The following is a 15,021-nucleotide window of genomic DNA, read 5'->3' on the forward strand; positions in this document are numbered from 1 at the left end:
ATTTATTCACCAACCTGCCTGACGCTGGGTGACTAGGAGTTGACTGAAGAAGTCGTCAGGGCTAGTTTGGAGGGCAGAGGAGCCTATATAGCGGGCGGACTAGCACGGAAGCTGTGTTTACGTGTGTGTTTGCGCTCCTTGCCACCGTTGTATAGATGCACGGACACTTGTGTGCTAGCCACGCTAACGTTAGCTCGAGTCGGGAGAGTGCTGGGTAGTGACAGTCCGGCCGGAGGCGGGGAGAGCTGGGAGGTGAGACTGTTATTTTGATGGTGACTACACTGTTGACTGTACGCTAATAGGTGGCCATCTGGTAGATAGTATCACTGTGATAAATGAGACTCACGGTTCACAGGGGGGTTCAGGCAGCAGCATATCGAGGTGGGTACTTGAACGTTAACGCTTTTTTTTTTTTTTGGCCGGAGTGACGCTGAACGTGTACTCGACGTTTCAGTCTTCTGGCCCGCGAGACACAAGCTAGGAGCTAGCTTGCTAACTAACTAGATAACTGTCCCAACACGGGGACCCACAAACTTTTCAGGTCAGTAACCCCCCTGCATAGGCACGCCTCAGTTGTCAGAGCCTCAATTTGACAATGGTTTAGTCTCAGGGACCCTGCACGTACAAGGGAGACTTTTGTTATTACTGTAAGAGTATGCCAGGATAAGAAAGTAAATGGTTATCTTGTACATCCTCTTTTGCAAATGTGAAGTGATTGCATGAAGTGAAATTAAACTGACCTTCATTTTTTGAGGTGCAGGTCCCTGGACTTAAGTTTAAGAACCCCAGAGTTGTACTGAAGTAGTGTTGGCCAACATAGACAGGCTGGTATGAGTGACTATACTTGGCAATTCAGAGTGTGTGTGTGATTGCAGCAATATAGGGAGCCTCATTGAAAGTAACATTGTTCAACATACTTTAAATACTTTAAATTATTTATACTATTCAAGAGGTAATGTCTCTTTTATGTTTTTTGTTTTTTTACATTTAACATGTTTTGTGTGACTTTCAGATCCAGAGAAATTTCCATGTCTGCATCAGCTCCAGAAACCAACCAAGATGTCTGTTGACGAAGATAAAGTAAAAACCGGTAGTCCGCAGGCCAGCTCACCTTCATCTCTGCAGCTCTCTGAATGTACTGGAAGTTACAGTAATATATCTGTAATGATGGAGGGTACCGCAGCCACCCCTGACTTAGCAGCTGCTTGTCCTGTCCCGGGCACTACAGCCTCACCAAAACACACCAGCACCACTGACACTCTCACCCAGTCAGAGAATGCTGGACAGAGTGCCAGAGCGAATGAGAATAACATCAACCGCAGAAACAGCTTTCATCATTCCAAACAACAGCAGCAAACGAAAGTAACAAAGCGCCGCAACACATCCAATTCTAGTTTCAAGCATCCAACATTTGGCAAGAGGAGACGAAGGGCCAACTCCGAGAGTGACTCCGTCCTGCCCACCAACTTCCTCTTGGGTGGGAACATTTTTGACCCACTGAATCTCAACAGCCTGCTGGATGAGGAGGTCAACAAGGCTCTGAATGCAGAGACGCCCAAATCCTCCCCGCTGCCAGCAAAAAGTCGAGACCCCGTGGAGATCCTCATCCCCAGAGACATCACAGATCCACTGAACCTGAACAGTGGGATAGCAGACAGCAGCTTTCTGGTGTCCCCCTACAAGAGCGGTGGGAGGAAGAGACACCGCAACAGACACCACGGTGGAGGAGGAGGAGGAGGAGGAGGAGGAGGAGGAGGAGGTGGTGGTGGCGGGATTTCAACCACACAGATCAACCTCTCAGAATCAGGAAAAAGTGAGGTTAAAACTGGCGCCTCCACGCCAATTCCAGGTATGTTTGCATCATGCTCTGCACTAGATGTCTCCAAAGAGTCAGACAGTTTCTCCAGTATCACAGGGGATTCCCATGAACACTCAGCTGACAACTCAGCCAGCTGCAAGGAGGAGATGACATCTGCGTCTATGGACGATTCAGTTCTCTCCACATCAGGGGGACCAAACCAGCACACAAGCAGACGCAAGCGAAGGCGCAACTCTGGCAAAATGGAGACTCCAGTGACTCATTCCACCCCCATAGGGAAGTCAGCATCTGGAGAGAAGTGTTGTGGTACTACAGGGGCACCAAGGAATTCTCAGTCCTTCCACACACCAAGGAGTGGGCCCAAATCTGGGTCAGGAGGTCGTCAGCACCAGCAGACCTACAACCAGGCGAAGGACCAACAGAAGAAGAAGTTCCAGTATGGGAACTATAACAAGTATTATGGCTACCGCAACCCAGGAGCAAGTGAAGACCCACGGGTACGTGTGCTTCGTCCAGAATGGTTTGAAGGTAAAGACGTGCTGGATTTGGGTTGCAACTCAGGCCACCTAACGCTCTATATTGCCAAAATGCTAAGACCTGCACGCATATTGGGTCTGGACATTGACAGTGGTCTGGTACATGCAGCCCGTAAGAACATCAGACATTATCTCTCAGAGCTGCAGACCCAAGAGGCCAGACGTGCAACGCAGGAGAAAAAGAGCACTGAACAGGACGAGGAGAGGAACGGAAAAGCGAGTCACACAGGCAGTGAAAAGAAGCACAATGAAGCCGAGAGCAGGGATGAAAATGGGAAACCAGTGAAAGGAGAAAGTGGCCCTGCAGAGGCTGTAAATGACAATGACTCCTGTCACACAGATGAGGCAGGGACCCAGAGGCTGGACAGCAAAACAGAGGAAATGGCACAGGAAGATGGTGATTCACCCCCTGCTGACCACTCTGTGAGCTGCTCTTTTCCTGTGTCCCTGCGGATCTCAAGGGGGCCCATCGCTGCACCTCCACTAACAGAAACATCCAGCACGCGGCCCGGGGAGTTCCCCTCAAATGTGTCCTTTGTCAAGGTAAGACAGCATTCTCTGTGTGAGAATTTGGTGGAGAGAGTATGAGATTGCCATGTAATTGCATCTCGGGAACCTAGATGAAGGTCAGGACATATTTATTATTTCACAATAGGCACTGCCAGTTTATTTATGTTCATTAAGACTACGGCAAAAGCATGATGTAAAGAAACCCTTATCCACTGTCAAACATTTTAAAACACACCCAAAAAGATGAAGGGAAATGCTGCGTGTTCTCTCTTTAGGACTCTTTAGGACTGATTGACTTCACAGGAGGACTTGATATAATTTAGTGCATCCACTTCCTCTCCCTGGAACATGATGATGAATAATGATGTTCTGCTTCTAAACTGGGTATAGCACTGTCACCTCACAGCCGGTGTCATTATCCCCTGTAGGGTGCACCATGCATGCAGCTTATCTATATATATACATAATGTATTTACTTTGTGCTTAAAAAATGGCTAGTAGCTTTGAGCTGCATGCAAAGCTAAAATTGTAAGTATAAATTGACATTAAAATTGAGTTTGTATTGATTTATTAGGTTGTTATAGATTTCAAATTTTTCTCAGTAAGCCTTAGTTGTAGTTGTACACTTCCAAAGGTGGATGGATCAAACAGGAGGATCTTTTAGGCTTTTTTTTTTTTTTTAAAGTTTGATGATTGTATGCATTGTTGAAAAGTTTCAACAACTTTAGGAATTTTGAGATCCATTAGGAAATCTATGGAAACCTTGACAAATTCATACTATACCTTTTTTTTTTTAAAAAATATTTATTTTAATTAAATTCTTGTTTTCTAGTCTTACAAAAGATACTCCATTAGTAAAAACCACCAGGGTTTTTCCCCTCCTACAGGTTATTAAATAATCTATAAAGCAATCATGTTTGCCAGAATCTTTTGAAGTTGCACCCTATAATGAGGAAGCTTCTGCACCAATTTCATTTTCTGTTCAGGTTATCGTCACTGACTCAAACTGTGAATATGGAGGGAATAATTACCACTTGTTTGCCCACACTTACGTTTTTGTGTGTGTTGTGCACCTCGGTGTGGGTTTCTCCAACCCAAGGTTCACTATTCTCTGAAGCTGCCAGTGGTGGTTTGAACTGAAAGATGGAAGCAACAAAGAGGAACCAGTTTGTCCTTATCATCAGATTGATGCTGTGACGTGGAAGCTTTTCAAATGGCATCGGCCTGTAACGTTCCATCCTTGGTTGAGACTTTGACAAATATTCTGACAGCTTTTCTTTTTTAATATAAACTTTTCTGATCAAGGGTTTTTTATTCTAGTTTCTATTGAAGTTTCTTCACTCCACTGACCTTGTGCCTGACAGGCTTTGTGTAGGCAGCTACATGAATTGTTTAGATGCATAAATCGTAGTGTTTCTCAACAAAATCGATAATGGCCTCCTCCCCTGCTATGAGCATTAAAGGTAATGGCTGCGCAGCACAGAGCTTATCCTGTAAATCAATGAAAAGCCTCAAGACGAGTGCCTGAGCCCCCTCAGCCTTCACAATGCGAGATGGATTTTATAGAGAAATGTCAGGTTGTCTAGTGTTTGTTTAACATTCTTTTTCTGGCATCACGTTAGAATGTGGAAAGTTGTAGGGACACATATTTGATTCAATATAGAGAGTGGTTTCAACTCCTTATTGCTAAGTTTATAATAATAAATATAACATATACAATGACCAAAAATAGCTGCATTGATTTTCTACTGTTGCATTCATTCCCTCTTTGTTAGAGCTGCAAGTATTAATAATTTTTTAATCTATAAAATGTCAGAAAATAAATGGCCATCGCTAGTTCCCAAAGAGCAGATTACAGCCTCAATGTCTGAACAACAAGGATTCATTTACAGAGGTCCAAAAAAGAGAAAATCTCCTCATTTTAAAAGTTTGGTATTTTAACTTGTTAAATGACTTGAAATAGATGATTTAATAAAATATTTTTTTCTTTTGGGCAATCTACTAATTGATTATCAATGACTCTTTTTGCACTTTAACACTTAAGCATTCATGTTAATCTTGCAAGATTTGTGAGTCAAATGGTTTCACACAGCAGCAGTAAAATTTGGTGGGTATTTCTCCTCAGCATGTTTGTGGATGTTGCATAGTCTTGCTACCGGCATGTATCAGAGGATCATTTGTTTAATCTTTATAAAAGAGTCAGAATCACTCAAAATGTTCTTATTTTTTCAAAAATATATAATTTTAGGATGCGTTTTTAAATCTTACTGGGAGCCTTTCGGTGTGGTGGACGTTTATGCATCCTCTGTCCAGCACCTGAAAAGAATCCTTCTCTTAACTGTTTTAAAACAGTTTGGTTTCCCCTCCTGACTTGAAACCTGCCTGATGTGAAAGTGAAACTATGAACTCTAGATCAGTGGGCCACTCTGCTACCCAGCAGACCCCAAACCACATTTAAGACATTTACATGAACACCATTCGGATGAGATTCTTGGATTCTCAACTTTAGACATCCCTCCTAATGTGTTTATGTTTCAGAAAAAAAGGTCTTAACTTTATTACAGCCATAGCCCAGAGTGTGTTGTGTTAATGCCATGTTTCTAACTGCACTTCGTCTCTCCATTAGGCCAATTATGTACTGGAGAACGATAATCTTCTTGTGACTCAGCGGCCAGAGTACGACGTGATCTTGTGCCTGAGCGTTACCAAATGGGTTCACCTGAACTGGGGGGACAGTGGCCTCAAACGTCTCTTCAAGAGAGTCTATAGACATCTCCGTCCTGGAGGCATGTTCATCCTGGAGCCACAGCCCTGGGAGTCCTATGTGAGGAGGAAGAAGCTGACTGTAAGAAACTCAGATGACAGGGTTGTTGTGATACAAACCATGACTTTTTTTGAACTCTTAAGAAATATTTGTTTTCTCTCTCACTTGACAGGATAATATTAGCAGGAATTATCACAGCATCTGTCTCAAACCTGACCAGTTTTCATCGTACCTTACAAATGAGGTGGGCTTCACCAGTTTTGAGCACCTTGGGGCCCCCAAGTGTTCAATAAGAGGTAATTCATTCATTTGTCATAACAAATTCATGCTTTACATGTTATTCACCGTTTTATCTTGATGCCATATTCAACATTTCTTTTCCATCATGACAGGTTTTCAGAGGCCAATCTACTTATTTCACAAATGACCGCTTCTGCCTTGAAGATCATTGAATGTGAGTAGCTTAAACCGCCACCATACATACAAACCAGCCAGCTGCCCCGAACTGTAAGGAGTCATCCGAATCCTGAACAGTTACTCCAGCTTTTCAGATGCTGAAGATGAAATTCGTAAAGGAGAATGGGACCAAAAGTGGGATTAATTTTGTAAAGATGAGCTCGGTCAAGAAGAGGCACCTATCAGAATCCTTTGTGACTACAAGTAATTGGAAAAAGTATGGAGTGAACTCAGATAGGACTTGGTGTATAACCTGGAGCCAAACATCATTGTTTGGCCAGACTGTGGAAGAGGTGCTCAGCTGATCATTTCCTCGGACTGTCCTAGTGCTAATGACACCCCAGTTTGATGCACGGCCATAACGTGTTTGAATATCTCTGTCCATATATCTTTACTTTTATAACTGTGTTCTGTGCCACCATATCACCATACATCATACATATTGGGGTCGGTTGATTGGGCAGAATTTTCCAGTGGGCCACCACATCTGCGGAACTGCAGTACACCACTGGATCACAAACAGATCATATACAGACATGATGTGTCTTGATAAGCCACACTGGAGTGCAGGTGGTTTTATTCTATGCTGTGGAGATAACCTGCGCCGTAAATATTGCGGGTTACTAATGGAAGAATTTGTCCCCTTGGAGGTTAAATATCTGCAGCCACGAATCCTGTAAAGGCAGATATATAAATGCACATATTTTGGGGGATTTTTAAATTGGCCAAATAAAGTCCACTAGCCTTAAATTCATTGTCTGACTAATAGCTGAGGTTTTTGCCCCATCTCCCAACCCTAATATATAGTTTGTTTTGTCATAATTTTGCAAAATAGGCCTTAAAGCTGAATGAACTTGAACCTGTTACAGTGCTCCCAACATGTATAACACTTTGAAATGAATATGAAAAGTTCCTAAATTACACAAACCTATGATCCTATGAAGTGAAAAGTGACTAAATATAAGTGATAAAGACACTGATCCATGATGACAAATGTGGACTCAAAACAACAAACATCCAGCGAAATATTGAATGTTAACCCTCTTAAGTGCACAGCTGAGATGTTTTCAAGGTGTTGTCTTTTTTTGGTGACAGCCAGATCTTTAGAGATGCAGTTATCAAATACTGGATTATATTATTATAATATGGAGAGCAGGCTCACTACCATCTGGAAGAGAACTTAGTACATCAACTCAAACCTGAACCTCGAGTCCAAGTTGAAAAATCAGATGTCTAAATTTTCAAGAAAACAATTTTGGCTGTTTTGAGTTTTTTTAGAAATCTTTAGTAAATGTGTGTAATTTCCTTGATAGTTTGAACAGTTTAGGAAGCAACAAATCACTTCATGAGTTCTTTAAGCCCTTTTTGATGCTCCATGCTAATGGTAGGGGGCACATTTGAGCTATGTTGACACCCAACTGTTGGCACAGCTCAAGATAATTCAGCACAGAGACCATGAGGACTATTTTGCAAGTTAAATCTTTAGCATGCAGTGATCTTTTTCTTTTTTTTTAATGACAGTTAAGCCATAGCTCTACCTTTTATACCGTATGCTGTTACGATGTCCTCTTTGAGGTTGTGACGGAGAATATAATTGAGTGTAAAATTGAAGTGGCAAAGGACCTATTACTATATTATTACTATTACAGAGTTGCTACAGCCTCTTTAACATGGTATCTGACATATGCATCAGTACTGGACAGGCATTAATTCAAACAGCATCACAATCATTTTAAGGACTTTTCTAGCACATGACTCAACTTTAGTAATAGATTATTCCTAAAAGGACTGAAATATAACCATATGACTTTTTACCAAATTTAGATATTACCATGCTGTTTGTATTGAAGCACTGCCAAAATATTTTATGGGTCTTTTGCTCTTGAATTTGACAAATATGCCATCATCATCTTTGTCTTTTACCCACTGAGGACACAAACAGTTATGAGTTACAGGTAGTCATTCTTTTGTGATTGTATCTTTATTGGTGTGCACTGAGCTCTGCTCATCTACAACCCTTCATCCTAAGTGGCTGGTACAGGAAATCTTCCTTTTTTAGGTAACAGTCTTTGGCATACTAGGATAGGAGATGATGGAAAAGATGGATGATGTATGTTTCTATTTTTAATAACTGATCTATGTAAATAAGTTTGCAAATTTTGTTTTACTGTTGTCGATATTAAGTTCATAACTGCTTTTGTCATTTTCCAGTTGTTGTTTTTTTGTTTTTTTTTGTCTTGTTTTCAGATGTTTGCTGCCAATTTGTGAGTCACAGGAGTTTTTGTCCTAAAATGGATTGCTAATCCAGCTCTGTAACAACAAATGAATATGTACATTGCAATGTTCTGATGTGTTTGCTTTGTTCTCTCCTGGCAGGCACATGGATTGTTAGATTAGCTCTTTATTTTTTTTATAAACAGTTTGAAAGGAGTGTTGGTGTCAATGCACTGTCATTTGACTTGTTTGGACGTGCTTTAGACATTTTCAAATTCTTCAAAATAGAAAAAAAAAAAAAACTTTTTCCATCAAACTTTTTATAACAAGTCGTGGAACACTGATTAACCCATAAAATGAAGCTTCAGGTTACATTTCGAATTGAAAGTGAATTGGCCTCAACCTCAGTTAGCCCATCAGACAGATGGCACCAAATCACACCTTTCTCCTAAGCTAAGACAATCGGATTCTCAGGCTTAGATCAGCCCACTGCTGTAATTCCAAGGGCATTTTGCTTTTTGCATTATTAAGTAAAGTTTTCCTTCTTGCTGGTCGCATAATGAGCATTTTATTTGAGAAGCAAAATTGTTTAAACTAATGTGTGCTGTAGTGTTTTGCCACCAATGTTAAAGAAGACAGATTTTAACCTAAGGCCTGACTTGTACGTCCAGGTATCCAAGCTAAAGCATGTTTTTGCTGGAGATGTGAATTTACATGTTGTTATATATAGTGTTGTATAAGATCTTTGTACTCTCCTTGAGGTTTTGCACAAAGTTGTGCACAGTCGATATTGTGATTTTTTTTTTTTTTCTGATTTTTTTTTTTTTTTTTCATTTTTATGAAATCGAAATACACAAAAGTTAGTGTGTAAAAGTTATAATGACCGCATTTCAGTATGGTTTAATACCAGTTACCATTGCTATTTCATAACTTATGATGCTCAGATCTCATTCAGGTTAAAATAGAGAACAAAACACTTTTGTGCAATATTTGCCCTTTAAATTGTAATTCTGCTCTTTTAGCCAGCAAAAAAACAAAAAAACAAACTGCTATCTCATTGGAATCAATATTCAAGTGTAGGATAGTCTGAAATTCAGGAAAGTGTTTTGAATGTTAAAGCTTTGCGTCCATGGTTTCATGTTGCAAAGAAAACAGCAAGTAAATATGAGTAGATACATTGCAGCTAAAGCACTGCAAAGCAGTGAATGCATTTATAAAATTTTATTCATTTTTATGTATTTATATTTACTTATTTTGTATTTCTACTTGAAGACCAGTCCTGTTCCAAGAAGAGGTTCAGTGATAACAGTATTTGGTTAGCTGAGAGAAAGAGCTGTGCTGGGTTTGACTAAAATCACAGGTAATTTTTAAATTTTTTTAAAGCAGAATTAGTGCAGTTTTTAATGGTAACTATTCTACTACTATACTGTACAATATATTCGAAACCTGTGGCTACAACCTTACTGTAAGATTTGAGCAGCATCAGCAATGAAATCTTGATTAAATATTTGTCAGAGACACACCCTGACAAAAATGGTCGTACTTACCTTTGCGCACCCGCCTCTCATTAGTGTGAACTTTTCTAACATTACATCAAATTGTTCTATAACTGTAGTGCAATGTCTTAAACTGGATGTCTTATACAAAAATGTGAATCTTTTTGTAGCACGATAAATGCATAAACTCAAGGAGCGTATACATTTTAACAGCGCTATAATTCACCTCTCCATGTTGAATTTGCACTGATATGACTTGAGGGAATTAAACTAGTTTAGTACATTTTTGCAGTTAAAGTTGATGTTTTACATGTAACAAACTAGAAATCAGTTTTCTGGAAAAACTGTTGGAATAAAATACCCCCTCTGTCAGGGAAGCTTTTAATTTTTATGCCTCTGAACAACAAAATATATCTGAATGTTTCTCTGTGTTTAACATTTTAATTGATTAAAAGTGGTTCCAGATACAGTGGTTCAGTATTTGCTTATGCAGCACCTTGTAAGTTTATTTAACTGATATGTATTTTGGGGGGAGGGGTGGTAGGTGCAGACATAACATTATGGACTATGCTTCAAGAGTAAACATGAGCTCTATTTTTTACAAATATTGGTAGTAAACCAATTATAAAGATCTATTATGCAGTTTGGTTAAGTTGCGATATTAATCATGCCTGTGTTTTCACATTTTTCTACCTTTCACATGCCCTGTATTTGATACTGTAGCTGCTCTGACAGGCAACAAGTAGTGTTTGTATTTGTCACAGCATCTGTAAAGATGTTAGTAACCTAGCCTGAATGCTGTAATTATTTTCATAGATTTAGGAATTTTCGGTGACAGAGAAGTAGTAGATGTCATTTTAAGGATTTTAATGAGGTAACTGAACAAATTGTTATTCAAAAGCAAAGCAGGAGGATTGAGGGGATCTTTAAAATGTATTAATTTGCAATGAGTGTCTGCACACAATCTTTATTTGCTTACATAAGTATTTTATATACATGTTTTCAGACCCTTTGCTGTTATACCCCGAATTGACCTAAAAGGCATCAGATCTCTCTTCAAATTGACTGTCCACCAAAATCGATTCAGTGGACATGATTTATAAACGTATGACAGATTCCAGAGATGCATCTCAGAGCATAAACCAAACCATGAGGTCGAAACAATCTCAGACACTTATGGTGAATGAACAGACTAGCGGAACAGTTTTGAAACTGATTTCCTTATACAGTGAAGTGACAAAAGGCCCTGCATTCCCATTCAGTTGAACTTCCATAAAGGATAACCATCTCTACAATTCTCCATCAATCAGGCCTTTATGGTTGTAAAAGTAAAAGGCTTATAACTCTCTGCCTAGAGCTTCAGTAATGGCACTTAATGAACCCTGAGAATGAGGAAACTAAGGGAAAGATATTATATGGTTTGGTTAAACGAAAATTGAAGTCTGTCTTGAATGTGAAGCACTGCTTCAAATGAAAGCCAGGTATTATTCCTGACATGGATAGTACCGTCCAAATGGTGAAAAGCCTAGTGGTGGCAGCATCATGAGAGATGCTCCTCAACTTGAAAGTCTGGTTGACTGGTCAAGACCCAGGGAATGAGTGGCTCGGTCTTGGTCCAGACTTTTTTTTTTTTCCTAGGTGAGGAATTGGAAGTTGTCGAAGGAGTTTTTTGGTCAGGCTGTTTACACACTGCCATCTAGTGAGGTGCATGGAAGCCATTTTATTATGTTCACTTACTGTAAATAACATGGGCCTCATAGAGATAAATATTCATTTTTTCCAAAAATATATTCAAGTTTACTTAACAGCAAATACACTGTTGCATTGTTAAAGTTTTGGCTCTTCAGCTGTTATTACCTCTGTGATTGAATTATTTCTAATCAAAGTCAGCATTATATTTTTACATTAAGTCTTTCAAGCATTCCTAACCAGGCCACAAAGTATATTACTTCGCCTCTTACTGTGTCTGAAATGTTAGGGAATTATTTTTATTTACTGTGTTAAATTGTTCTTCAACTTATAAAAAGAACCTGTAGCATCTTCAAACCCTGATGTCTCTGCAGTGGTGCAGGTGTATGCTGTTACACTATTATACTGTTTTAAGCTGTTGCTGTCAGCTTTGTGAAGACAGACAGCCTCATGTAAACAGGTTTGTGGGGGTCTACCCCTTTGTAGTTCGGTCACGCTGCTCTGCCTGAATAGTACAAAGATTCAACCCAGATGACAATGCGGGGCACAATACAGCGGCTCGTGTTTACAAATAGCATCCATGCTGTTAACACCTACTGGCCCGGGCCAGCCATCAACCATCTTCAGATCCTCACTCTAATAACTCTGATACAACAGTCACTAACCAAATAGATGACAAACTGTTAGAATCATATGTTTGGTTTATTACCAGATGTGTGTTTTTATTTATATGAATTTATTATGATAGACATTTTGTTGTCCACTAATGGTGTCACCTCAAACTGAGGTGAGTGAATTTGTTTTCAGCTGACAGTCATGTTGCCTCCTAAAAACCAAGCCAGAGTTCACTAGCAAAGACATTTGACCTTGCTATCACAGATAGGCAGACCAAATGACAATGAATTTGCTTTGCAATCGTGACTGGTGGATTGTGACGTCTGTCTGTTCCAGACAATGTTGTCCAGACAGACAGAATGGTGTGATAACATAAACACAGACAAGAGACATAACACTTCATTCACAAAAGCTCTATTCCATCACAGCTATCTGGGTCAGTCACTTGGCCGTTATTGTCTCCAGTCTGATGGAACTCTGACTGCTTTCCATGCTGTTATTTCTCTAAGTTCAAGCCAAGTGGATGAAGGGCTGCGCATAGAAGTCTTGTCTGTGTTTTCTATGTTTTTTCATGTTAGGTTAAAGCATTACTTTGCATTATATTTGAGACAATATAATTAAAGCTTATAGTGATGAATAGTCTAACTAAAAACAGCAACAAACCAAACATCAATACTTTTATTTCCATGCTTTTATTGGCAATACTGCATTCACAAAGTACAACTGACTGTTCACAAAGGCTTAATTATGAATCTTTATTAAATGTGAGATACAGGATCAGTCATACAAAGTTTCAGGCAACATAGTGAGCAACATGATTAGCTGCACACCTAATAGCTGTAAATGAGCTGAGTCTAACTAGATGAAGTCCACTGCAAAAGTGCTCATTGTCAGACTCCACTGCATGTTACAAGTCCAAGAAGGGTTGATTGAGAACAAAGCTCTCAAATTGGTTTATCCAGAAGAATGCAGCCTCAGGATCCCAGCTCCCTGCACTGAAGACGTCAGCCCTCGTGCTGTAACATCTTGCAGGCATCAGCAGATGTTTGGCAGGTGCTAAGACCGCACTGCACAGCACCTGAAAATGAGCACAGTTCAGTACAAGCAATAATTTCTCTCGACTTTCTTTTTTCTCCTGAAGCACACATTGCATTGAGTTGTTTTAAAGCTACCAATATTACAGTTATGCATAGTTCTACTTTATGATCTTTACAGGCTTACCTGTATCTTCGAGGGCAACCATGATGACCAACAATGTACTCCTGAGCATGGCAGATGCGTCTGCAGAGTCCTCTATACCCGCATGTCCAGTACTGCGTTTCTGGATCATTGCCTGTAGATAATTATAAAAGAATCACAAATATGTTCCCATATCCTCAATTAATTTTGACTTAATTTGACCTTTCACAAACTGTAATTACAATAAATACAATTCAAATTACAAATTTGTTTTTCTTCTCCCCAGAGCCACACAAACACACCAAGTATGAGCACAGTGTCGTTTGAGCATCTGCCATATCATGATTTGCTTGATTTCATCTCACACAGTAAGAAAATGGGTGGATCCACTGCTTACCCTCCCCGACTGCAAACATCAGGAGAAGCGCAAGGAGAACCAAGCTCAGTCCCTTCATGTCTGGGTACCAATAAGCTTTCAGACACTGCTGTTGACAGGCTGATGCTGCATTTATACAGCATTTCAACCACGGGGGAGGAGTCCGTCGTGCTCTGTGCAAATCACAATAACAAAGTATCGCTGAATGATGGGAGTCTGAGGGCTGAAGGTCAGGACTATCAGCTTACTCAGCTTAGTAAACAGCTGTAGCTTCTTGAGAATTTGAGATAGCTTTTAGGTGTTTTACAAAGAACCATTCAGTCATTTTCTTTAATTTTTGTGCAAAAAAAGGACTGTATTATTCAACAAGCCCCTCTGATTTAAAGATAAATACTCTGTACTGTTGACCAACACAAAAATCTAAATGAGAAAGGGACAGTACTGTAGTATTGTACTTACATACGCCCCTATGGCTGGACAGAGGGGTAATAATGGACCACAAGGGACTCGCTGAAAAGAACAAGCTCTCTAAAAGTTTAAAATTACAGGTGTAGTACTAACTAATCTGTTTGTTTTAGACACAGTACAATTCTGCCTGCCCTGCTGTGTTTTCAGGGCTGCCCTCTGTTCGTCCACTGCTCTGCCCACATCTGAATATGGCAGTAGTTCATGTGTTATTGCTGATGCTGTGAAACTACAATCAAACTGCACAAAACACGCTGCTCCAGTGACGCAGGGGGAATTGTTAACAAAACAATAACAAAACAAGGCATGGACACGCAGACATGTACTTGTATAGCATGCCCCCTAGTGATTATGTAAAGATGTTTGTTTGCTTGTTTATTCTGTTTCTCTCTCTCTCACACACACACACACACACACACCTGCAGATCAAACTGCCTTAGAGGAACAATCCGTGAGCCAATCTGTGATTAATCATTCCACCGAATGTTTTTCCAACCCTCCCTTTTTACCATCATTGGTCTGGATAAAATCAGAGAATAACTAAGGATAAAGCCCGAGGGAGTTAACACAATGCCAAATTTAAAAAGCTAAATATCTCTTTCGAGCAGCAACATGTGCCTCCTACAAATTTATGACTGGTGGAATATTGTTAGTTTTCTTTTTAGAAATTGTAAAAATGTCATCGGTATGGATAAGGAGAAAACATTTTTTTTCTTGATGATAGTTATTTCATAGTTTTATGCTAAACGTACACTCATCTGCAATAATGCAGGAAACCGTTTCCATTATCTGAGACCCCAAATTTTAAATTCCTTTATATAAACACTTCTTTGCTTACAGAAAGTGATGAATGACAATTTACAGTAAAGTGTTTCCTTAAGAGCTGCAAGCAATTACTCTGT

At 39.7% G+C, this 15,021-nt stretch overlaps 3 protein-coding genes across 5 annotated transcripts in view; 1 reads left to right on the plus strand and 2 right to left on the minus strand.

Annotated features, from left to right (window-relative positions):
- LOC137195512 (serine/threonine-protein kinase PAK 3) overlaps nt 1–417 on the minus strand; it is a 47,229-nt gene extending 46,812 nt beyond the window's left edge. The window contains exon 1 of the mRNA XM_067607939.1: nt 347–417. The gene's annotated coding sequence lies outside the window, so the exon portion shown is untranslated. The remainder of the gene's footprint in view (nt 1–346) is intronic.
- On the plus strand, nt 128–10,283 carry mepcea (methylphosphate capping enzyme a). 3 transcript variants are annotated; one of them, XM_067607933.1, is made up of 5 exons: nt 128–252; nt 1,013–2,898; nt 5,492–5,710; nt 5,802–5,925; nt 6,022–10,283. In XM_067607933.1, the coding sequence occupies exons 2-5, from the start codon at nt 1,060–1,062 to the stop codon at nt 6,054–6,056; spliced, it is 2,217 nt and encodes a 738-aa protein (XP_067464034.1). In that variant the 5' UTR covers nt 128–252; nt 1,013–1,059; the 3' UTR covers nt 6,057–10,283. The 3 variants fall into 3 exon arrangements, with proteins under 3 accessions (XP_067464034.1, XP_067464033.1, XP_067464035.1); XM_067607932.1 differs by lacking the exon at nt 128–252 and adding an exon at nt 259–381; XM_067607934.1 differs by lacking the exon at nt 128–252 and adding an exon at nt 426–541.
- Nucleotides 10,284–12,772: 2,489 nt separating this feature from the next.
- Nucleotides 12,773–13,801, minus strand: defbl2 (defensin, beta-like 2). Its single transcript, XM_067607084.1, is given in 4 exon segments — nt 12,773–13,177; nt 13,321–13,432; nt 13,676–13,754; nt 13,757–13,801. Coding segments are annotated over 4 exon segments (243 nt in total). The 5' UTR covers nt 13,787–13,801; the 3' UTR covers nt 12,773–13,155.
- Nucleotides 13,802–15,021: the final 1,220 nt, after the last annotated feature.

This window comes from Thunnus thynnus, chromosome 13, assembly GCF_963924715.1.
Source record: "Thunnus thynnus chromosome 13, fThuThy2.1, whole genome shotgun sequence".
NCBI classification, from domain to species: Eukaryota; Metazoa; Chordata; class Actinopteri; order Scombriformes; family Scombridae; genus Thunnus; species Thunnus thynnus.